The sequence below is a fragment of the Cimex lectularius genome, unplaced genomic scaffold, assembly GCF_000648675.2.
Source record: "Cimex lectularius strain Harlan isolate CLEC.00 unplaced genomic scaffold, Clec_2.1 scaffold31, whole genome shotgun sequence".
Classification (NCBI taxonomy): domain Eukaryota; kingdom Metazoa; phylum Arthropoda; class Insecta; order Hemiptera; family Cimicidae; genus Cimex; species Cimex lectularius.
The window spans coordinates 2,145,605-2,170,690 of NW_019392645.1; the positions used below are offsets into that span (position 1 = coordinate 2,145,605).

Genomic DNA, 25,086 nt, shown 5'->3' on the forward strand with positions numbered 1-25,086 from the left:
ATCAGCAGTATCTGATGAGTTATGAGAAAATGAGTTAGGTGAGGAATACAAGCAGAAGATCCATAACTAGTCCTATGAAAAGGGACATGAAAGAGTTAAAGTTTCTTAAGGTCCAATTTGAAACATTCAAATGAAAGGAGGAAACCACCTTAGGGACATCAATTAAACCAATGAGAACTGTCCAGCAAAAAATGAGCGAACCAGCAACTGTATGCTGGTTTAGAGTATCCAGCCCAACGGCTTACCACATACAAGTCTCCCACTTGAAGACAGCCAGATTGGAACACTAAATATAACACCACTTTACATTGCACACTCTCAGTCTATCCACATCACATTGATTGACATCAAACCAATCAACACACTGGCATATCCCAAATGGCTTCTAACAAGGGACCGATAGAGGAGTTTGATCGCGAAGGGATTGGTGAAGTCCGCAGTTATTTATTTAATAAAACCAAGATTTCTGTTGGTTTTTTTCATGATGCCTTCATATTGGTCACGTTAATCATAGTTGGAGTTAAAAATAACACCAAGATAAGAAATTTTTGTGACTTTCTCAATAGCATCTCCATTAACAGTATAGTGAAAGTTACTGTTATTGGAATCTAGCTTTACACATGGAGAAGCAGATAAATTTGCAATTTGCACCATTACGGCCTAACTTGTTTAATCAGCACCAGTTCTCAAATGCAATCAGGACCTCCTGAAGAAGAGTGCGATCACTCCTACATCCCACTTCCTTAAACAGTTTTAAACTATCATCAATCACTGCTAAACGATTATTCTTAATAACCCTAATAGCATCATTGAAAAATATCAACACAACAATTGGCCCGATGTGCAAGCCCTGAGGAATATCCTAATCAATACAACCCACACCAGAAAGAAGACCTTAATTGGCATTAACTGGGATCACTTTCTCCTAATCATTGTAAAAACAAATGCAGTGAGACTTACCATCTTCGCTTTGAGGCTGGGCTATTTGCACGTAATGGTGTTCAGGAAAAAATCATCAATTTCTCAAACAATCAATAATTTATTGATGTATTGTCATTTATTTTTCTTTCAAATTCATACAGTTTATATAAATTATTTATACAATTTCTATTGTCAAAAGAACACATATTTCTGAATCTTAAAGTCTAAATGAATGTTGAAAATTTTGAATGATAACGCTCGATAAATAAAACATTTTCAAATATTTGATTGAACAACTATTTATACGCATTTGCTATATACAAAAGTACATCACACCAGGAAGACATTTGCAGTATTACACCTACTGACTCATTCACAGCATGGACTTTAATCTTTGTCGAGTTCACTTATTGTCGAAAGTATACACATTGAAGTAGCGTTTACAGTTTATAGCTTAAAAACATGTTACAATTTGCAAAAAGAATTTCTCCCAAAATACATACTAGGCTTACATTTAAATTTCTTCAACACAGAAAATACACATGATTACTTTTTGAGACAAATATAAAGCTAATTGGTGCATAATTCTTTTTTCCTCTAAAAAGCAAGAGAAGATATACATGTGTACGCGTGCTTTTTTATTGTACACACACACACACACATATTATATTCATACTTTTGAATCAAGGCCAAATATTATTCAATAAATTTATTCCTTTTACATTCCAGAATTGATTAAATATTTTGAAGTTTTATTTTTTTTTATTACAGGCACTAATTTATAAACAATCGTTCACCTATGCAAGTATATAGTTCAGATAAAGGAGCACAATCCTAAAAAAGTTTCCTATTTATAAACATTAGCTTAATCTCTACATATAGTTTAGCCAATTTTACAATTTTTATTGTTTTTGACAACAAACAAAAAGTTCGGTTTATATTTGCAAAGTTATAAAATAGTATGAAGCAAACATTGCCTTAAAATTAACAATAATACCTGCACCATTTTTGTTCTATTTGTTTTACATACAAATTAAAACTAAGGCCAATCATTTAAAAATATTCATTTTGACAAATCTGATATTAATAGAAACATGCAAAACATTTCAAAATTTAATTTCTTTTTAAATTTAATTTAATTTAAATCTAAATAAACATTTAACATTCCTGACTTGTATTGATTGATGATCATTTTGTTTGAAAGTATTGCATGCAACCAGGTCATTTTAAACAAGACTGCTAAGATTACAATAAGATTGTTGAACAGTACCAAGAAATACAGTCGTAAATTATAAATAAAACTAGCTGACTATAATCATACAATTATAATCTTGAACTATTTCATTTTGCAAAGTTTGAACGGTGTTCGTTTCAAAATTTGGTCAATTTGAACAAGAAAAGAGTCTCTATTTTCAAAGCAGGAATATATTCGATGGACAAATCAATAAGATAATATTCATCTATCATTATTAACCTCAATAATATTGAAGCAGTCTATAAGTTTAAAACTATACAAATGTATATTTTTCACGATTTTTTTTTTCTTTTTCTTCTTTTTTACTTTAAAATACTGAAACTATTGAACCTATTCAAAACACAAATTGTGTTATTTTGTTGTTAAGTAATTTTTTAAATAATTTATATGAACAGTGAAGGAAATCTAGTGATCATTTTTTACAGATGATTTGTAAGTTAAGTTTAAAAAAGATATGTCGAGTTATACATTGACAAATTTTATAGGAGATATGTATAAGAATTAACAAATAATTGTTTAGTAACAAATTGTTTAGTAAGATATGTTTTTTAATATGGGTTAAGACTGTATTGACAAGAATAATAACATGGATATGTTTTTTGGGCTCGATATACAATTTTTTTAGGAATGGTTACGGTTAAATTAAAATTGGGAATGGGTTAGGTTTGGTTTTGTTAAGTTAGATTAGGGTTAGCATTAGAATTGGGTTAGGAGTGGATTTAGGTTAGTTAGATAGGGTAGGTAGTGTTGTGTTTACAGTTTAGGAGAGGTTAGGTTAGAAACCTTATATTAAATTTCCCTTCATTTTCCAAGTTATTCAAATAATCAGTTATACACTTTACATCCTTTATAAGTTATAAATTTGACAGGGGATAACGTAAATTAATGTTAGGTTATAGTTAGAGTTAGCGACGGATTTAGGTTAAGTTAGGGTTATCGTTAGAGCTAGGGACGAGTTAGAGTTGGTGTTAAGGATGGCTTAGGTCAAAGATAAGGTTAGACTTTTGTTAGGTTAGGTGTGGATTACGTTAGAATTTTGATAAGTTAGGTATTGTTAGGGATCGGGTAGGTTAGGTAAACTTAGGATTAGAGTTACAATTGGAGATGCTCAGAGTTAGTGTTAAGGGGTTAGATTATATAATATCCATGAATCAATTTTTTTCCGTGAGGTGGAGAAAATATATGAGCTTCACTCACATTTTTTTTAATTTTTATAAAAAGCGATTACACTTTATCTCTTCACATAAAAATTTCTCATTTTCCTGTTAATCAAATCACCTTTTATACTTTTTATGTCCCATTTAATTGTAAGTTATAAATTTATCGAGAAAAGACATAAATTTATGGTAATTTAGATTAGAAAGGTTATTTATGGTTAGGGAGAGGTTTAGAGACAATTTAGGTTAGGTTAGGGATGGATTTGGGTTAGGATGAAAGGCTGGTTAGATTATATATTCAGGGATCGTTGTTTTAAATTTAATGTTTAAATTTCTCATTTTCCATATTACTTAAATATTCGTTTATGCATTTTAAGTCCTGAGTTATAAATTTGACGAGGAAAAAACATCAATTTATGTATTTCATACAATTGCAGGTTGTTTCAAATGCTGCTTTGATTTAAAATGAGAAACATCTTGATGTCTTATTTTCAACTTTTTATTTCTATTTTTAAAAAGATGAGTTATGGACTATATATATTTATTTTGTAAGGTAACTAATATTTATTTTTTTAAAGACTAAATGTTGAAAGACGTAACTTATGTACATAAATAACACTATATTTTGGTACCAATTCCAAATGTTATCCCCCCTTCAACAGTATAAAAATTAGTTTATACAATAGCAATTATTATATCCGCTGTGTATTGTAATTTTTTTCAAGATACAAGAAGAGTATTACTTCTATCAGTCTACTTAGACAAAGATTAACTGAGGAGGCAAAATCTGAACCTAGAAAAAATCAACTGAAATTTGACTTAGAAAATTACATACCTCAATCATAATTATTATTGTACTGACACATATTACTTATAAGTACTTGCAATCTCTATTATATTGCAGTTTACATGCCAGGGTGGTTTGCTTGAATGAAGTTGTTTCAGTATCAAAACGAACAGTGCGCTTTATAACAATAAACTTTTGTTGGACCAAAACTAAGCTATCATCAAATCAATAAAGTTTTAACCTATCTATCCATTAAATAAATGATAAATCTAAATGTAACCATTTCATCTCTGTACTGCTGACCCTTTGCTGTCCATCCGATCACTCCAAGGACTTGAATTCATATGTGCATTGGGCAATGTGCCACTGCCTTTCAAGCTGAGACTGTATATTGAACAAAGTGCCAAGGAGAATCAAAGGCTGGGCATTACCAACAACAGCATCACCACCTACTTGGACAGCCAGGTAGACCAAATGGCAACTTCATCGGTAAATCCAGAGCAGTTTGGAAACCAAGGCACACGTGGCAGAGGAACGAGTGGCCAATAAATTTTCCAATGAAAATTCGATCAGAACACCTATCAGCCTAGAACACCTTACAAGTTGCCAAAAACCCAGATCCATTGAACTTTGGATAAGAATAAGTCCCCGGCAATGACTCAAATTATATTCTTCCCCATTTTTTCACCTGTGCCTTCTAGATTGTCAAGCCGCGGCCTTCTACATTTTGTGGGTTAAAAATAATTACTTAGTTTAATGGGGCTGCACGTAAAACGTCCATAAAAATGCTATCGCAGAGATTAACAGGATACTAAACTTAGGACATGCTACGACTAGAATGATATGTCATCGGATTGAAAACTGCAGGATCCAGAGGCAACTTGGAGCAGCAGAAGCCTACACAAAGAAGAAAGATATGAACGGGATCCCTTAACAACGCCTTTGGATTCTGGTAAAATGCCAGCTGAAAATCTGCAGAGCTAGAGATTGCACAATAGACCATATTCGTCAGGGAGTACTAGGTCATAAAAATGCCTGCTCCTAATAACCTAAACCAAAACCTAGCACTTTATTTTGGAATATTCATAAATTGTGTTGCTTCTTTTATACTCTCACACTTAATTAATACAATTATTATTATTTAATTCATTGGTCAAATCAAATTATAACCTTCCAAGTTTTTTTCAACTGCGTATCTATGACTAGCTACGCATGACTATGACATTCTAGCCTCAAAGTAGAAAAAAGACAAGAAAATGTCCTCTTGCAAAGACCTATGCAGCCTTAGAGAGGAAAAATCATGGTCTAACACGAGATCTTTTGACAAAGCTTTGGATTCTGACAAAAAGCCAACATAACCAAGACCTCTAGACCATGAAGGAGATCCCACAACTGACCAATATCTATCTTCCGAACTTTTTTCTCCTTGTTTTCTAGATCGACATGGCCTTCTTGATCTCATCACACATTCTAATCTTCACGATTCACCTGCAAGGCGGTTAAACGACAAGAAAATATCCTCTGGCAGTGGGATAGTTGCCCATATTAAGGAAAATTGTCCAAAGGAAGTTCGATCATGGCCCTGAACCATGGCGTACCAATTGCCAAAAACTTCGAACCATCAAACTCGGCCATCACGACATGATCAAAGAAACCATTGAAATATGCGAGCTTTCAGAGTATGTCATTGTCTGTTATCCTTTCGTAAGAAAACTTTTAATTACCTGTTTTATTGTCTAATATTCATAAAAAGAGTTTTTTTTTTTCGCTAGCAGACACATTGCAATTTATTGACTTAGGTATATTCAAATTTTGCCCCCTCGACTACGTAGGTTCTGGAAGAAAGCTTGGATTTAAAGTTACTTTTTTCCGTGTTTTAAACTTCTATTTTGTATTGTCTTCTTCTTAAATTAACAGCCATGGTATATAAAGCTCTAGAGGAAAACTTTTAGTTTTTATACGCTTTACAAAATTTTTAATTTTCTAAATTCTTTGCAGACACAAAAGAGAAAACAAAAAGTACTTGAAGACTAAAACAACAATTTCATATTATTTAAAAATTTTAGTACCTAATTTAAAGAATCGTACTTTTGAGTTTTATTATTGTATTATTATTGTCAATTATATTATTGTTCATTGGTTTAAAATTTTTATAATTCTTTCCTCCTAAATTAAGCTCAGCTATCTTTACAGATTACGTTCACTTTTTAACCTCGTTTTCTTTATTTTCAAACCGTCTTATAACTATTGGGATGTCTTTTGACATATTAAAAAAATTGTAAATGAAAGTTTAACCCTTTTTCAAGGGTTATTTGGTATAAATCAGTGAGGGCTTGAGATTTAAAACTGTCGATACCCTTACCAAAAACGCCCTTTTTTTAAATATAATATCTGTCGACAGTGTACTTTTTTTGTCCTTCCAAATAATACAATTCAATTAGAAAATATATTCGACACAACAAATATATGGTCAACACAACAAAGTAGAGAAAATTGTGTAGTATTTAGTGACCGTTAATTAATGATTACTTAGAGATCGTGAGATGCGGTCTGGTGCGATGTAGGTTTTGAAAAACAATTTCTTTATCGTGCCAACTTTCGATTTTCATTGATATCATCTTCAGGGCCTGGGATTTACAAATATGGTTCTAATTGTACAAATACATGTAAGGTGTGAAAATGAATTTATACAATGATAGAAATTTTAGGTTTTATCGAAGTATTTGTACTCACTCAGAGTGTGTGTTTTTGAAGATGTGTCGTTGCCATCCAAAATTAAAGATCCCACACCAGTTACAAATAAGTCTGATATGATTTACAAAATCAACTGTATAAATTTTCCGGCAACTTACATCGGAATTACATCCCAGTATCTGAATAAGAGGGTAAATCAACATATTGCACTGCAAAAAACCCAAACAAAATATTACAGCACTGGCTGGCTACCCAACATTTTGAATACCAACACAACTTCGATTTCAACAATCCAAAAATATTACACACAGAACAAAACAAACATAAACGTAACTTTTTAGAAATGGTTTACATCAACAGAGATAAATACAGCATTAATTATACAACAGACACATGTAAACTCATTCGCAGCTACGCTAATATCATTAATCAAATTCAACATCAATACCATACATATAACACACAAAACATATAATAAAACATATAAAACAATCATTACACTCCTCACACAATCATTACAATCCTGAAAGGCTAACCAGGCCCGAACGACAAAACATTAGCCATTTTTTCCCATTGTCGGCTCCTTTCACCTCAAAGAAGCCGACTCCTCATAGAAATATGGATTTCTAACCCTACTTCCTTCCCCACTTCTTCAAAATCAACGTATATAAACAAAAAACATTAATATCTCACTGGCACCTTCAACACGACACATAGCAATCTACACAGAAAACACACTTTGTGTGAGTACAAATACTTTGATTAAATTAAATTCAATTAATTAACCTTTAATTAAAGTTTTGGTTGAGATAAAAAAGTTAGTGTCATGAGCGGGATTCGAACCCACGACCTTCGGCTAAATACGCCTCTGCTCTATCACTTAAGCTATACTTCGATCCACTCGGGCACCAGCTTCCCATCTCAACCCCACCTTTCGAATTTTCCCTCCTTTTTGCCATTTTTTATCTCAACCAAAACCTTAATTAAAGATTAATTAATTGAAAAGAATTTATTTGGTCAATCGGTCCATCAAATCTAATAGACTTTGATTAAACCTAAAATTTCTACTTCTCTATTTGTATAATTTAAACAACGTTTATAAATCCCAGGCCGTGAACATGATCTCAATAAAGATCGAAACGTTGGCACGATAAAGAAAATGTTTTTCTAAACCTACATCACACCTGACCGCATCACACTATCTTTAAATAACCGTAAAGAAAATTGTTCAGCAAAGGGCGAAATCAGTAAAAATGATTTGTTTTAATAAAAATGCATAACCCGTTACTTCTTTAAGAAAAATAAAGTATTTCAATTTTTTTAAAATTTATAAGCCTACAACTATCATAAACAAAATTTAATATACATCTCATATCTTTTTCAGTAATCAAAAATAATGAAACACTGGCAAAAGGCACGGTTTTGTTAAAATGTACTATCTTATATGGGCTGTTTCCGATTTTTTAAGTACAATAATATATTTTTTTATTTTAACGTTCAATTTATATTGCCTTATAGAATAGATCGATTGTCTGACAATAATCAGAAGAAAAAAATTAAACAGTCAATGAGATAATTTTTTGTTTGTTTTAATTATGTCCCTTGATTACGTGAATTCATTTCTGACAAGTCTTTACCTTTGGTTTCAGGAACAAAACAAACGATAAAACAAAGGCTGCCGATAGAGACGGCCGAATAAAACCAAAACGCGCCGTGTAAACCGAACATTTCTTGAAAATCCACAAAGGTTTTGACGCTGATAAAAGCGCCAGCGTAGCTGAACGAAGTCGCGAGGGCGCTTCCAAGCCCTCTATACTCTAGGGGGAAAAGTTCACCGATTAAAAGCCAAGAAATCGGGCTGATGCCCATCGAAAACGCGATCGTGAAAACTAAGACGCATAGCAAAGGGATCCAATCGTACTGGGCGACGACGTACCCCCTGCTTCGGTGAACGTTGTCGTAGTAAGCGAACGAACCGAAACCAGCGAGGGCCATAGACATAAAAACACTGCTCGCGATAAGTAAGGGTAATCTGCCTACCGTGTCGATCAGAAGACCTGACAACAAAGACGAAAGTAATTGGACAAAAGCGACCGCGACCGCACCGCTATGTGGATCCATGCCACCGAACGTCTGACGGAAAATAGAAACGGCGTAAGAGTTGAACGCGTTCGCACCTGAAAACCTTTGAAATACCATTAAACCGCAGGTTATAAGTATAGGATTCAAAATGGAAATCAAACCGTGTTTGCCTGGGTTGTTAAATCTATCGGAATGAGCGGCGAGAACGTTATTGCGAATTATCAACAATTCTTTACCGACGTCTGCTTGCGGCCCTCTGAACCATTGTAGCGATCTAGCCGCTTCTTGCTCCTTCCCTACCAAGACTAAATAACTGGGCGTTTCCGGCATGTATGCCACACTGATGAAGAGCACTAAAGGCGCGCAACTGATGACCATCGCAAGCTCCCTCCAATCAAGATAAGCTCCGACAGCGAAACTTATGAGCACCCCGACATGGCCAAATATTTTCAGCACAGCACTTAAGCAACCTCGGATATCTGCCACAGCTATTTCACTGATATAAACCTGCAACAACAAACAAAATTATTATCTATTTCATAATAAATAAATAAATCTATCTCATAAATATTATTATGCTTGATAGTGGATGTTGGTAAGCCTATATGGAGCGATGGGTTAAGAGAAGATCTTTATTTGGAGGTTAAAATATCAGTATTATATGCAAAAATGTGAATGAATATGTCGAGATGGGTAGCCGTATACAATGAGTACAGTTTAGAGCTGTTGAGAGTACCCTTCCAGATTAGCTAGTGCTTGCTGCATACTTCATTAGTGAGTGATGAGATCTCTTCGATGAGTCTGCCCAAAGCAGGAAGACATACAGGAGTGCTGCAAGCTCATTGGTGCTGCCAGGAAGGAACCACTGCTGAACGCCTATTGGCAACATTAGTTAACAGCAGGCAGTCACCACACAGCTCCTTCCAATTGTGGAACCTAACCAATCATCAAGCCAATGAACCGAAGAGTCGCATGCTCTTTGCAGCATCTCTAACCTTGATACTTGTAGCTAGTGCATGCGGCTTGCGTCATTAGTGCATGATGGATGAGATCTAGTCGATGAGTTGTAAGCAGGTTGAGCTACTGAAAGGAAGCTGAAACAGTGAGGACGCCTAGTGGCATCTTTAGTTAACCACCGACAGTCATCACATCAGGATGGGACCAATGATACTACACCTCTAACTACTACTACTACTACTACTACTACTACTACAGCCTTAAAGGGATATCAGAGAAAGATGTTCCTTGGCTGAACTGAAAGAGGAGGCCGGTCAGGTATGACCGGAGGATGAGGTAGGTGTAGGGAAATCTTTTGAGTTACCACTTCAAACCTGGATGATAAACATTATCAAAGGCCTGAACCACATCAATAAAAGCTTCCGAGCAGTATTCAGCTCAAGAGAGGAAGAGATTGCACATCATGGTGACATTTGAGGCGTTTATGAAAGCCAAACTGGTGAGATTGGATAATGTTTTGTACTTTCTGGAAAGGAAGGTTTCTAATGAGAAGAATCTTCGCGAAGATTTTTCGTAGGATAGGTAAGAGTCCCTAACCTTACTATAACCTAACGTTGACATAATCTAACCCTAAACTAACCTAACCCAACTCATACGCAGGTTATAAATTACTTTTTTAAAATTAAATAATCTAATACATATTACGAATTCGTCCGTTTTTTAATGTTTTTAGTGGCTTATTTAATTTAATGTTAAGTTTATTTAAGGTTAAAACTTAGCGGGGAAAAGGTTAAACAATGTTTTTTATCATAAGCTCTGAATATGAACCCTAGTGTCTCTAAACCTACCTAACATAACCTGTCCCTACCTGAATCTTACCTAGCTATAACCTTAATCCAACATAACCAAACTCATGCCCAGGTAGTGTATCAACTTCTTTCATTAAACCATTTGTTTGTGGACTATATTACAAATTCGTGCGTATGCTTTTTTTTCCAACCGGCCACAAAACAGACATATGGCCAGCACTCGAAATACACATATGGGAAACCAGGCAACTCAATATGAGTGATTAACGGATGAGGTAGTCTCGGGAGGCCATAGTCGTTAAGTTTCCACTGTTAAGTTGTCTCTTAAGTCATTCTGCTCTCTAGGTATAGTCCTAAGTAACTAACGAGTGAAAGTCGGTAGCTCCTTGTTGATGAAAAGTGGAGGGCAAGGGTAGGAACTTTTCCCTCATTCAGTCTTGTCAACAAATTTTGGCACCAGTCTTTGATAAACTCAATGCGTTGTCGGATGCTGGAGGTAACTTGGGTAGAATTCGAGTTAGAGGACAGAATTGCCGTGTTACCGAGTGGTAATGATAGTGTTGGGATGTATAGGTAGGTCAGCAGTATATGATATTAAGAATTGGACCAAGGGTGCTCCCCCAGGGACGACTAATATCTGACTCGTTGCCGCACCTAACTGGGAGGAATGGGTATGAAGTCTTTAAGTTTATAAAGAATGCCTTGGTGCTAGACCCCCATCTATCAATACTTTTTCTTCTGCAGAGTAGAGTAAATGGTCTCAACAACTTTGAAGCCATGTTGGAATGATGAGAAATAAGAATATGATATGAATCTAAGGGGTTTTCGAGTATTTTGGATATCACTGGAAGAAGGCTGATGTGCATGTAGGTAGACCTCGTACATTGTGATTAAAAATACTTTGGCCTTCAGAGAAGGTTTCATAGTATGATGGAAGTATAATTATGTTATTGTAATGTAATAACTCATCTATCAGATAATGTAAAAGATAAGTCACCTGGGAAACCATGAGCACGATGGCGCAGCAAAAGCCACCTACGAATCCTGTGGCAAACATCATTTCAATGTTTTTAGCGAAGACCGTGACCAGCCAGGATGCTGAGAAAGGGATTGAAGTGATCAGCAGTACTTTCCGTCTACCGAATTTCATTGCGATCCCTCCGAACATGCCGCCGAAGAGGGCGCCGAGCAGGGAGAGGCTGGCGACCCAGGAGGCCTGTTGAGGGCTGATCGTCAAAATATTCGTGAAGTTCCCGGTGTGGATGGCAAATTGTTGTTTCTCTTGAAGGGACGCAATTGCTGGTGAGCTGTAGCCTTTGCCGAGGCCTGCTGCTAAAGGGCCTAACGCTAACGCCAACGCGGCTAATACCTAAAACAAAACAAATCGAGTTAAAACTAAACGTCAAGGTTATACTAAAGTTGTGATTTTTGTGACGTGTAGTAGCCCTGAGAAGGGTTGTTGAAAACCTAAGAGTCCACAGGTTGGTGGTGAAGGAAAATAATTGTTGGCATCCAAAAAAAGCTCCACCTCGTGAAGAGTCATAAACTGGGGGGGAAGGATTTAAATAATTAACTTTTCTAGAGTTCTGGAGTCTTGCCAGACGACCGGCAACCCAGGGGAGCGAAAACACTTCAGTACCCTTATACTATAATATTATCTCGTGTCGTCCTTCACTCCGTTTATACATTCCTTATTGTTTCATTTTTACCCCCTTGAGAAAATTTTCTAGAGCATGGCCCGACTCGGAAAAACGCCCCTCATGACATATCTCATGTTGGAAGTTTTAACTCAATCCTTTCGTGAGGTACGAAAAATAAACATAGTATTAATATATTCTGCAACAATACAGTCGCACTTCGCACTAGAATAGATTCACCGCATCACGGAAAAATATTCGATAACAGATACGTAACCCTACTTAACACAAACTAACCCGTCCTTGTCCCTACCAAGCAGAACCGTTACTAGTTTAATATTACCCATACCTAATATACATTAACCCGTCCTAACCCTAACTAGCATAACCATTGCTAGCCTGACATAACCCATACCTCATCCTAACCATACCTAACATACATTGACCAGTCCTTAACCCTACCTACCATAACCATCCTTAACCTAAAATAATTCGACCCTATACCTAGCAAACCCCCTACTTAACAGAACCCGTCCCTGGCCTTTCGTAACGTACATTACCAGTCCCTAACCGTTACCCTACTAAACAAAACATAACCCGTCCTTAATCCTACCAATTATAACCATTCCTGACATAACATAACACTACCGTAATGATAATCGTACCTACAATAACCTACCATAACTAACATAAGCCATCTCTAACCATAAACCATACTTAACGAAACCTAACCCGTTTTTAATTCAATTTTTTATAACCATTCCTAACCTAACATAACCCGTTTCTACCATAACCCAACCTAACAAAACCATTCCTAACCTAACGTAATCCAACATAACCTAACTTAACCTCCTAACCATTCAAACCCATAGCACTCCGCAGTAACGTGAAAAATGGGTTACGTAAATGAAATGGTTTTTCCAGCCATAAAAATATCCATGATAATTATGGAATGATTGTATGCTTGTCCCACATCAGCAATGGAAACCGCATTCTTTCTCTCGTCGTTGCATATCGATGTACAAAGCTGAAAAAATGGCTTGAAAAAGAAAAACTCAGTCAGTGGACAAAAGAACGAGGTATGAGGGAAGCTAATAGATTCGTAAAATGTCTTTGTTAAAAATCACCCTGTTTGTTAAAATTAAATAACAATTTTTACCTTCGTAAACACCAGCGCTGTTTTGAAAAGAATCAAGTCTCGAGGTTTTATTCCGCGTCATGATCGTGAGCCCCTTTTAAAAAGTAAAGCAAACTTCTCTTGCTAGGCGGGATTCGCGCAGATATCCACCTCGACACTTGCATTAATGGTTGGACAGATTTTTTTCGAAAAACGGTTTTTTTAAAGGTTGAATTTTTTTGGAGGCTAACACCTTTCCGTCTTAATAACCAAGCGAAACAACGCACAAATAGAAACATTTCCATCGTCCCTGGGATGGAATTCGGGTTTTCTCTTTTACAGAAATGTCGTTGTGAAAGGATGAGGTGGACGAGTGCGACTTGAGCATAGTTTTGACGGCCTCTGGGCCTCCGAGTCGGGGGGGGGGGGCAAAAATTATAACATCCGAAGCTCAGGCGATTAATCATCGCCGTTCCCGACGTTTTCCTCGAGTTGGGACGTTCTATAAAAAGCCCTTCGACCGGCAGCTCATTGATCTCACTTTAATTAAGCCGTTAGACACATGTTTCATAATCTGTTTGGCTTGCGATGTAGATAATCTTCGTCCATCGATCGACAATTTTATCCGTTTATCCAATATAAAATAAGCATATTAAGAAAAAAGTTGATATTATTTCGAGGTGCTACGTGTACCCGTCTCAGTAAAACGTTTAACTGCTCGCTTAATACCCTACTTTTTTTCTCTTTTTTTGGGTTCGCAACAGCAGAGGTCATATAAACCCTCAGGGTGCCGGTGTTTTTAAAAAAAGCCTATTTGTAAGAATGTCGATTTAGAATGCAGTGCCGCTGGATTCGAACCCAGGACCTTTACCGTACAGTGATAAGCGCCTTGACAATGCCTAAACCGTTGTGGCCAACGACGACCCCTACTTACTATTTATTGTGAGGTGTAAACGCTTTAACGTACGAAAATATTGTTTAATAGAAATGAATATTGTAAATGGGATAAGAAACAATGTTGGCAAAATGGGGACTAGGTGCTGTGTCAGCAACGGAAAGAATAGGGGTCAGTAGACGTGGAGTAGTCAGAGGGAGTAATGTTTTATAAAATTCGTGTCATTTGGTGGGTTTTCTTTGAAGGAATAATCGGTGAGCGCCTATCTTAGTAGGAGTTGTGGCAAAAATTTCATGTTAAATCTCACAGCAATTTCTATTCAGCCTACCCCCCCCCCTTTGCCACGATCTAAACATACACAGGTAGCTGCTAACTAGAGGGCTTGATTGTAGCCGGCATAATATTGTAAAATAAAGTAGCCTTAGAATTTCAGCAAGTTTCATTTAGCCCCAGAACCATTCTTCCAGTATCCCTGGGTTACAATTTGAATTAGGGACTGTTTAGGTTAAAGAGGATTATCGTTACACTTAGGACATATTGGGTTAGGTTAGATTGAATAGGGTTAGGTTTAGAATTGGGGGACGGTTTAGGTTAAAGAGGATTATGGATAGACATAGGAAAAGTTGGATTAGGTCAGACTTATGGGCGGTTTAGGTTAGGGAAAGATTAATGAAGGAAGAGATAGCATTTGTAATAGGAGTAGGTTAAGGTTAGGAACAGGTGAGGTTAAGCATAGAGGGGGGTTAGATTAGGGATGGTTAATGTTAGGATTAGGAATAGGTTGAGTTAGGTTAAGGTTAATTTTGTTTAAAGTAGCAAGACTGACGGTAGTCAAATCTGTCTCGCCTCTTCGTATGAAAGAATTGCATTTGGCCGAGCTCTAAAGCTCGACTCTGTCTTGAATGTTTTTCCAGCGGTTTCGTTTCATGTGTATGCTTTTATGAGTGTTTGGCATCTTAGTCTTGCATATGGGTATGGGTGATCTGATTGTGGATATATATACAGGGTGAATTGCTACTCGTGCTACAAACTTCTCCAGTAGATTCTTCACCCTAAAATGAACAAAAAAGTTCATATTGTCCATGGTCCGATTCTCAACCATTTCAGAGTAATTTCGCTTTTTATCGATTTTGAAAGATATCACGTCCTGGCGTCGGAAAATCGTGATATCTTTTAATCTAAACATTTCTCTGAAAATCTAATAGCACCGTTGAAATTCCCGTTAATTTTTCAATAAGAAGATGACGGTGGCAAAATGTTTGGGCTAATTTTTTGTGTTTTATTTCAGCCAGAACTACAAAAAGAGTGGAAAATTGTGTAAATCGGAAAGTGTATAAAGTAATCCAGAGTTTCTAATTTTAGTCTCAGAAGGCAGCAAATTTGAGGAAAACTACCTGATTTAATAACGCTTCCAACGCACTCGTCATTTTCTTATTTAGTGGTTGTGAGACCAAGATGTTGATGACAAAAAGAGAAAAAATGGTGGTTCAAGGATTGCTAATGTTTGAGAGTGACTTGCTACTCGTGCTACAAACTTCACCAGTAGATTCTTGACCCTAAAATGAACAAAAAAGTTCATATTGACCATGGTCCGATTCTCAACCATTTCAGAGTAATTTCGCTTTTTATCGATTTTGAAAGATATCACGTCCTGGCGTCGGAAAATCGTGATATCTTTTAATCTAAACATTTCTCTTAAAATCTATAAGCACCGTTGAAATCCCCGTTAATTTTTCAATAAGAAGATGAAGGTGGCAAAACGTTTGGGTCTTTCTTCCTTGACCTTCTAGCTGTTTGTAAACTTCTTAAGCATTACATACTAAATGGGCATTAAATTAAATTAAAAAATTTCAATGGAATTATGATTTTGATTCTCTCTAAAAATTAACGGGGATTTCAACGGTGCTTATAGATTTTAAGAGAAATGTTTAGATTAAAAGATATCACGATTTTCCGACGCCAGGACGTGATATCTTTCAAAATCGATAAAAAGCGAAATTACTCTGAAATGGTTGAGAATCGGACCATGGACAATATGAACTTTTTTGTTCATTTTAGGGTGAAGAATCTACTGGAGAAGTTTGTAGCACGAGTAGCAATTCACCCTGTATATATACACGAGTCAGTATAAACGTCACATGGCTTTTCTGGGTTAACTAGATATGTAGCCACTTTTTTGCCTCTCAATGTATGTTGAACCGGCACTCGGGCACTACTGGGTCTGTCTTCACTCGCTGTTGAAGACAGACCCAGTAGTGCTCGTGTGCCGGTTCAACATGAGTTCGCCAACTCGCAGACCAAACCCCATCTTCTACTCTCAATGTATACTAGGAAAATAAATGGATGGGCGTGGATTGAGTTTTGAGGGAACCTATGATTCGATCCTGTAAAAAAAAAAAAAATAATAATAAAAATGTAACTCCTGTGTGTACATAGGAAATAGGGATTGAAACTCCTTTAATGGAGGAGCAATTTAAGATATTAAACTTTTGACTGTAGGCCCATCTCAGTCTTGGAACATCCGAGGGCTTAACACCTTAAAACAAATTTTTAAGTCTTCCACGGAAAATTTCCGTCAATCAACTTCCCCTCCCCATCAACGCAGAGTTTAATCTCCTTCCGAAGGCGAAAATGTACTTTCAAAGTGGGAGTTATCAACGGCGCCGACCAGGCTTACTTTTCAACTAGATCGATGAAGAAAATTTCGAGAAGAAAATAAGACTGTCACTTTTATTATTCAATTCGGTTAATAATAAAGTGATGGAAACAAAGAAAAACGATCTACGATATGCGCTGTATTGTGGATTAAACGTACTAAACGGTTCAAGATTAAATCTTTCAGTTGCTGTTCCACGGCTTTATATTAATATAATACGTCTATAAAGCAAGCACGCTGAAAACGAGAGGGGGCCTCCTCTTACTGACCCTTACTGAAATCTGCAATCTCGTTTATTGGTTCCCAACCTTAGAGACCTGGTCCTCGAGCTACGCCGAGGAAATAATAGGAAAGCCCGGGTAAAAACCAATTCCTTAGCGATTGAAATTTACTACCACATAGGGCGGAAGTCGGGGAGATTTTATTAGAGCGTCAAACCCCCTGAATCGCATCGGCTATTGTTTTCAAGGTCGTACGCTAGATTACTGATACCGGATCTTTATAGGATACACCTCAAACATCGGAAGTCGAATATGTTGTAGACAAATAAATATTTATGCAGATGATTTTACACATTTTTTTTCATATAGTCTGAGACGTTAATTCAACAAAAATTTGAAATGATTAAAATTATTACAGTAAAAAGGAAGAGAGGTTACGTAAGTTTAGTTTAAACGGGTAGTTCTGTTGGCTGTAGTGTAAAGGATAACGGGATGGAGGTTATACAGGGCGTTCGGTTACTCGTCTGTGTTTTTGTTTATTGGATATTTTTATACATATTATATAATGTATTATGTATATACAATCTTTAATAAATAATGTGTGTGTGTGTGGTGCGTGAAAGAGAGAGAGAGAGAGAGAGAGAGAGAGAGAGAGAGAGAGAGAGAGAGAGAGATTTATGGACTTTTTCTTTTTCTTTTTTTACGAGGGTTCGCAACAGCAGAGGTCATATAAACCCTCAGGGTGCCGGTGTTTTTGAAAAAAAACCCATTTGTAAGTATGTCCGGTTGGAATGCAGGGCCGCTGGATTCGAACCCGGGACCTTTACCTTACAGTGATGAGCGCCGTGTCAACGACTAAAGCTTGCGGCCACCGACGCCCCCCATTTATGGACTTAGTATTATTGAATAAAAAAAACTAATCCTTGATAATAAGTACAAAAATAACCAAATTTTAACATCTTGGTGATAACATTTAATAATGAAATGTACAATGTACATTTCCCAACATTACTGTTGACGTTATTATGGTAATTTTAGGTTAAATTGGTGTGTTGGCTCCACTGCGCAGGATAACCGGATTGAGGTTAGATTGCTGATATGAGAAGAATGGACGAGCCCACGTAACAGGGGCAGAGACGGCTAAACCATCAACACCAGAGAGTCAGTGCGGAACTGTATAACCAAACGGTATTATTTATATTCTCTTTTCTTCCAAACTAATCTGACAATCTTAATCGTCCCAACACAAGCCGAGGAGAGAGAGAGAGAGAGTGAGAGATTTGGACGTCGTATTGTTGAATAAAAATTGTATACATACAGGGTGTTCGGCTACTCGTGTTACAAATTTTGCCAGTAGATTCTACATTCGGAGTTATTCCCATTTATCTGATAGTTTAAGATTTTACGACCTTTTCAAATAAACAATGACCACTCCAAAACTGAAATGTTTTGGACAAATCTGTTGATATCATTGAAAACTTCGTTATATTTCCAATAAGGTGTGATCAATACTAAACTTATAAACGTTCGTGAAATAAACGTTTTGGTAGCGAGAACTTTGTGAAAATATTTCTTTTTTTTTTTACAAAGTGGAAAAACATACTATGGTGATTCTAAACTATTATTTCTAAACTGAATGACCAGCAAATTTCAGAAAACGTGCTCCATTTAATATCCGTTTTAGTGGTTTTTAATTTCTTTCTTTTTTTTCCAAAGACGAAGAAATTGATGGAGGAAAGGACAAAACCGTGGCTGACGGATCGGTAGGGGGAAAATTTTAAAAAACTTTAGAAGGAAGGAAATTTGGAATGAATTTAATAAACTATTTTTTAAATTTGGGATCCAAACTAAAATAGTGAAAGTGTCTACTTACTTACCAATACGACTGCAACATTGAATAAAGGATTATTATATTATTATTCTCCGGAATAAAAGAGTTTTAAGATTCAAAACGTTTTTAAGTATCTATGTTTATCTTGTTAACAACATGGCTATTTTTTCTAATGAAGAATACGCTGGTATACATATTTTGTACCGGTTCTGCGTGTTTAATACGACGGCAGCGCGTCGAAAATACATTGCAGAGGGTGGAGGGCATTTCGAATCAAAATTTAAAAAATACACTAACTCAAAATTTTCTTAAGTTTTTTTAGCAGTATTAATTTTGCCACCTTATCAACCACGGTTTTTTCTGTTCCTTCATCAATTTCTTCATCTTTGAAAAAAGTAATTAAAAAAGCAATTACACCACTAAAAAGGGTATTAAATGGAGTACGTTTTCTGAAAATTGCTGGTCTCTAGGTTTGGAAATAGTAGTTTAGTATCCCATATAAGTTTTTCCGCTTTGTAAAAAAAAGAAATATTTTTCAAAGTTCTCGCTTCCAAAACGCTTATTTCACGAACGTTTACAAGTTTAGTATTGACCACATCTTATTAGAAATCTATCATAGTTTTCAATGGTATCAACGGATATGTCCAAAATATTTTAGAATTTTGAAAACGTCCCCGTGGCTAGATGTGGTGACACGAATAAAAAAAAAATCTTTGAAAATTTTTTTTTTCAAAGTTCTGACTACTAAAACGCTTATTTCACGAACGTTTACATGTTTACTATTTATCACAACTTATTCGAAATTTAACGTAGTATCAATGGTATCATCGGATTTCTCCAAAACCTTTTAGTTTTGGAGTTATCATTGTTTGTTAGAACCAAGGTCGTGATATCTTAAAATAAAAAAAAATATCGTCGCCACCCGTCGTTTTTTTTTTTTTACCAAGGAGCAATTTTAAAGTCACACCTTGTTATAAAAATAAAAAAAAATATATAATAATAAAAAAAACACAGAAAAAGTGAAAAACTGTTGAGATTCGGACCGTAGTTAATTATGACGTTTTGGTTCCTTTTCGAATCCATGTAGAATCTACAGGCAAAGTTTGCCAGTAGCTGAAAACCTTTTATATATGATATCGAATGATTTGTTCATTTTCCACATATCAGAAATATAACTTTAATACGGTTTTCACCAATTGTATTTTTTTTCTACAATTGGCCTTATACATGATTTTTTAATAATGGAAAGTGAATAATTTTTATTAGTGGTGTTGGTTAATGGATAAATCCAGGTTTTGTTGTTTAACTGAAGATGTTTGGTTTTTAGATTAGCTAAAATTTTGACACGTTTTAACTAAAAGTAATTATGAATTGATGGTTAGTACTACTCGTTATGAATAAAATTAATATTATTTTACCGCCACTCAGGTCTTTGGTTGAACTATAATCTTGAATTTGAAAGGTTTTGAAAATTCAATCATCTAAAAATTCAAACTAAATTATACAACTCATTTCTCGACGGTTCCAGTTCTTGAATGACTCTAGATTTGATCAAAAGGAAGGGGATTTAAGTTTAACCGACCGTTCAATTAAGTTCTTTTCGGACTGGCGAGGGGGGACAGTATGGCGATTATGAGTGTGATTATGATTTTTATCTTTTTTATACCATTGCTCTTCTGTTACGTAATACTGTCTGTCAACACTATTAGTTTTTCGTTTGAGTCAAATCTGTTCCTCAGTTATTTACTCAAATCTTCCAATCCTATTGTTAAATAAAACATTACTTTGTTATGTTAAATTTAAGTTATTTTTGTTTATACTGTTGCATTGTGTAGGATAATAGGTTAGAGGTTTTATTTATGCTCTCTACTTGCTACTCTAGTGCTCTACTAGATCTAGCTCTACTTGCTAGGATAGTGAAACTAGTTTTTACAGGCAACTCATTCTCAAGTAAATACGCCCATTTTATGAATTATCTGTCATATAGTCTGTAGTGTTGCAACTGGTTATACACTGACAGGCAAAATATTCCACCCAATTGATTTCTTTTCATGGTCTTTTCTCGATAAAAGAAAATTCTGCCCTTCATTTGTCTCACTGTTTTTACCAATAAATATTTGTTTATGCTATGTTTTAAATTGGCAATATCAATTAGAGGTAAGTGTTAAACCAATGTTTTGTGTAATTTTTCAGTGTTTACTTTTTGCGGAATTTAAAATGTTTATTCAGTCTCATTTGAATTCTGAAGGAATGAACTGTTTAGTTTTCATCTTTGTTTTCTTAATTTAAATTTTTAAACTTCAAAATGCCGCTTAGTGCTGAAGGTTTTGCGTGTGGTGTGGCACTTATTGATGATGGACGTTCCATCAAGTATGCGGGCTATTGCCATCGTAGTTCCCAACATAACACGGCGAGACGCAGTTAGACCTTTTCGAGAAACTGGGTCCTACCATAGAATGAAATGTTATTAATAAATAGCAAATTGAATGACTGTTTTGTTTTAAACCTTTTGCCCTAACTTTATCATTTTTTAACCAATTTAAAACCCGATTGCACCATTCTTTTCAGCGTAAAAATTCCTTTAAAATGATGTGTCAGGAAGTATAGGGTCGTGTTTGATATTTTGAAGCTGTACTGAGCTTGAAGTGTCTTGTATAATTTATCCCTAAAAAAAGGTTAAAATTTGAAACTAGACTAAAAAATATTAAAGCCGTATTTTTTTGATAGCGTCATTGATTCAATGGATTCATTCTACATCTCAGAAGTTTAACTTTAATATAATTTTCACCAACTGTATTTACTAATTTTCAATTTTAATCCTTGTTTTCTCATTTTCGTTACTTTTACTCTCTTTCCACACTGTTAGATTTTTGTTTGAGTCAAATCATTTCCTCAGTCATTTACTCAAATATTAAATCCTATTTGTGTGGTGATTAGTAGGTGATTTGGACACTCTCAACACGACACACAAGAATGGCACAATTACACAGAAGACAAACACTTTGAGCCCTGAAGATGATCTCAATAAAGGTCGAAACGTTGGCACGATAAAGAAAATGTTTTTCTGAAACCTACATCAAACCCGAACGCATCTCACGATTTCTGAATAATTAAATCCTATTTAAATTAAAGCCTATTTAAATCTTATTTAAAAATTACTACATTATGGTAAATTTAAGTTAAGCCGGTACTGGTAGGCATGTTGGCTGTATTGTGTAGGATAACCGGATGGAGTTTATAATTCTGATATCGATGATTTGCACATTTTACACATCTCAGTAATGTTACTTTAATACAATTTTCACTGATTGTATTAACTGTTTTCTACTTTAGGCCTTGACTCCATGTTTTTTTTTTACATTTCAATATCTGTCAGCACTGTTATTACTTTCTTTGAGTCAAATCAGTTCCTCGTTTGCTTACTAAAATCTTAAATCCTATTGTTAAATAATAATAATAAAGTGGGAAGTTTATGGGGCCGACAAACAGCTGAGGTCATCGCCGGCCCTCTGCGTGTTTTCCTTCTTTTTCTCTTTCGCGCATATTTTGTTTTAAACTGCAGCCGTTTGAGCGTCTTGATCTGGTTACTGACTCTCTGATTTCAAATATATATTACGTTGATATCCTAGAATGCTAGTCTCCCGGTTGTACCTCAGGTTGTCGAATACAAAATAGAAACAAAACATACAATACATATATACACATCACCACAAACATAGATGTCTGGTCACATTTGCTCCCCCAGAGTACTCGATATTCCTCGGGGCGGGGTTAAATCACCCCCTTCCTTTCATGCTAATAAATTACATTCATTCAACAACACAACACAAACACATATAACAAAACTATATACATTTAAAAATCCCTATAACCCTGAGGTACCGGAACGTGCCCGCTGCCATCCCCCAAGACTACACACAAGTCCGATGATATGCCAAAATATAGTTTATATACAATTGAAGAGGTGCTCGACCGTTATTCTATCCTTAAATAACGGGCACACTATGAGGTCGCTTTCCGGCCTATTGTAAATAATTCCATTCCAACAAAATTACGATATTGTACTTGTATTTGTTAACAAAGATTTTTATTATTACTATAATATTATTATATTTATGATATTGAATGGACAGGGAGAGAGAGAGAGAGAGAGAGAGAGAGAGAGAGAGAGAGAGAGAGAGATTTATGGACGTCGTATTGTTGCATAAAAGATTGACCCTTGATGATAAGTATAAAAATAACCAAATGTTACCATATTGATTATAACGTTTAATAATTATATTTACATTTGCGAAAAATTTCAGCTGACATTATTATTGGACATTTAAGTTAAATTAGTAGGTGTGGCTGTACAGTGTAGGATAACCGGATGTAGTTTTTATTTTTGAAATGAGAAGAATGGACGAGCCCACATAAAAGGGGGGCAGAAACGGCTAAACCAGCAACACCAGAGAGTCATGCTGAACTGTATAACCAAACCGCCTTAATCTTGAGGCTATTTTCTCGTCCAAGCTAGACAACAATCAGAATGTCAATTATCTCCATCTTCCACAAAATTTAATATATACGTTATTATATAAATTTTGAGGGACGATTTACGAAGTATTTACGATTTTCAAGATTTTTTAACTATCGAAAAAATGTATACCTGGAATTAATCATGAACGTAAAATTGTTGAAAAACGTTTTTAAACGCAAACGAATTGAGACTAGTGGGTAATATTTTGATCGGCAAAAAGTCGAATTCTGTTTATTTCTCGAGCAGATCAAAATCTTCGAGAGAAAACCGGGAGTGAAAAATCGTCCTGCCATAAGTAAATCCAAAGGGGGTGTAATCCTTTCAGACCTTCCCAACAAGCATTATGTCTTTTGTTCCTTATGTCACTTTATCCCCGAAACGCTCTTCAGTGCCTCAGCCGTCATCTCTTTTCTCTCTTTTTTCTATTTTTTAGATCCGTTTGCATGAACTGGGTTGAAATGTTTTTATTTATTACCCGAAAAGGTTGATAATTTAAAAACTCTGACTAAACAAGACACCTTTCTCGGCAATCTTTTTTTGTTCTATATAAAAAGAGGACGTTTTTGAAAGAATCCAGTTTAATGATCCTACAGGAGTTGATTAGCCTACACAGGTATTTTCTTATCTTATAATTAATATAAAACAAACAATTAGTGACGAAGTTAATGTTAAAAATTCATATGGGAAATTAAATGCGCGTATTAAATTTGACACGAATTACGCCATGTTTATGGGATAAGTAACGATTGCACTGGTGTAACATCGTATCCTTCTTTTCCGTTTTTACAGACGAAATCCGTAAAATGTTGATGAAGACTCCCAAATTGACCATTCCTTCCCACCTTATGACTTGTACAATCCAATTTAAAAGTTCAGGAGGATTTCAACCAAGTAGATTCTCGGCAGCTTAAAATGGGCTTAACTTGACTTCAGGCTTTTGTATTTGGGTCAAGTTCCACCAATCTTTGTTTACCATTAACGAATATCTTATCTATTCCTGTCCCATAGTCGCAACCGTCAAGCCTTCTCCCGGAAGTCCCAGCTTTTGCTTTATATATATACTGAAAGGCAAAAAATTCCACACACTTGTAATATAACTTGATTTGTATACATTTTTATGCATTAATCGAAGTTTCACGTTTTTTAACGATTAATAATTGAGTCCTCTATATCGATTTAATTTATATTTCCGAATAATTTTCCTGACATTAGTACGGTAAATTTTGGTTAAACGGATATACGAGTTGGCTGCATTGTGTAGGATAACAGGATGGAGGTTAAATTCAGTATTCATTATGTGAAATGCGTCACGGCATATTTGTAAATCGGGCCAACGCGCAACCTGATTCGTCGGAGGAAGCGGCTGACGCAACATTTGTGTTAACATACGTGTCAAACAGCGTTCAATTACAACTTAATTGAATGGGAGGCAATCTCCTTTACAGAATGGGACTAACTACGAGCTGCGGTTTCCAGATCAGCGAACCCCTGTACACAACAGAAATTCGTTCCATTGACGTCCGACTCCAATGGGTCAGATAATTTATC

General features: G+C 35.5%; 1 protein-coding gene across 1 annotated transcript in view; it reads right to left on the minus strand.

Annotated features, from left to right (window-relative positions):
- Positions 1–8,180: 8,180 nt before the first annotated feature.
- Positions 8,181–25,086, minus strand: part of LOC106670447 (facilitated trehalose transporter Tret1-like) — a 140,120-nt gene continuing 123,214 nt past the window's right edge. The window contains exons 7-8 of the mRNA XM_014400805.2: positions 11,660–12,031; positions 8,181–9,403 (exon numbers count right to left, since the gene is read on the minus strand). Of these exons, the coding sequence (XP_014256291.1) occupies positions 8,408–9,403; positions 11,660–12,031 (1,368 nt within the window). The 3' untranslated portion in view covers positions 8,181–8,407. The remainder of the gene's footprint in view (positions 9,404–11,659; positions 12,032–25,086) is intronic.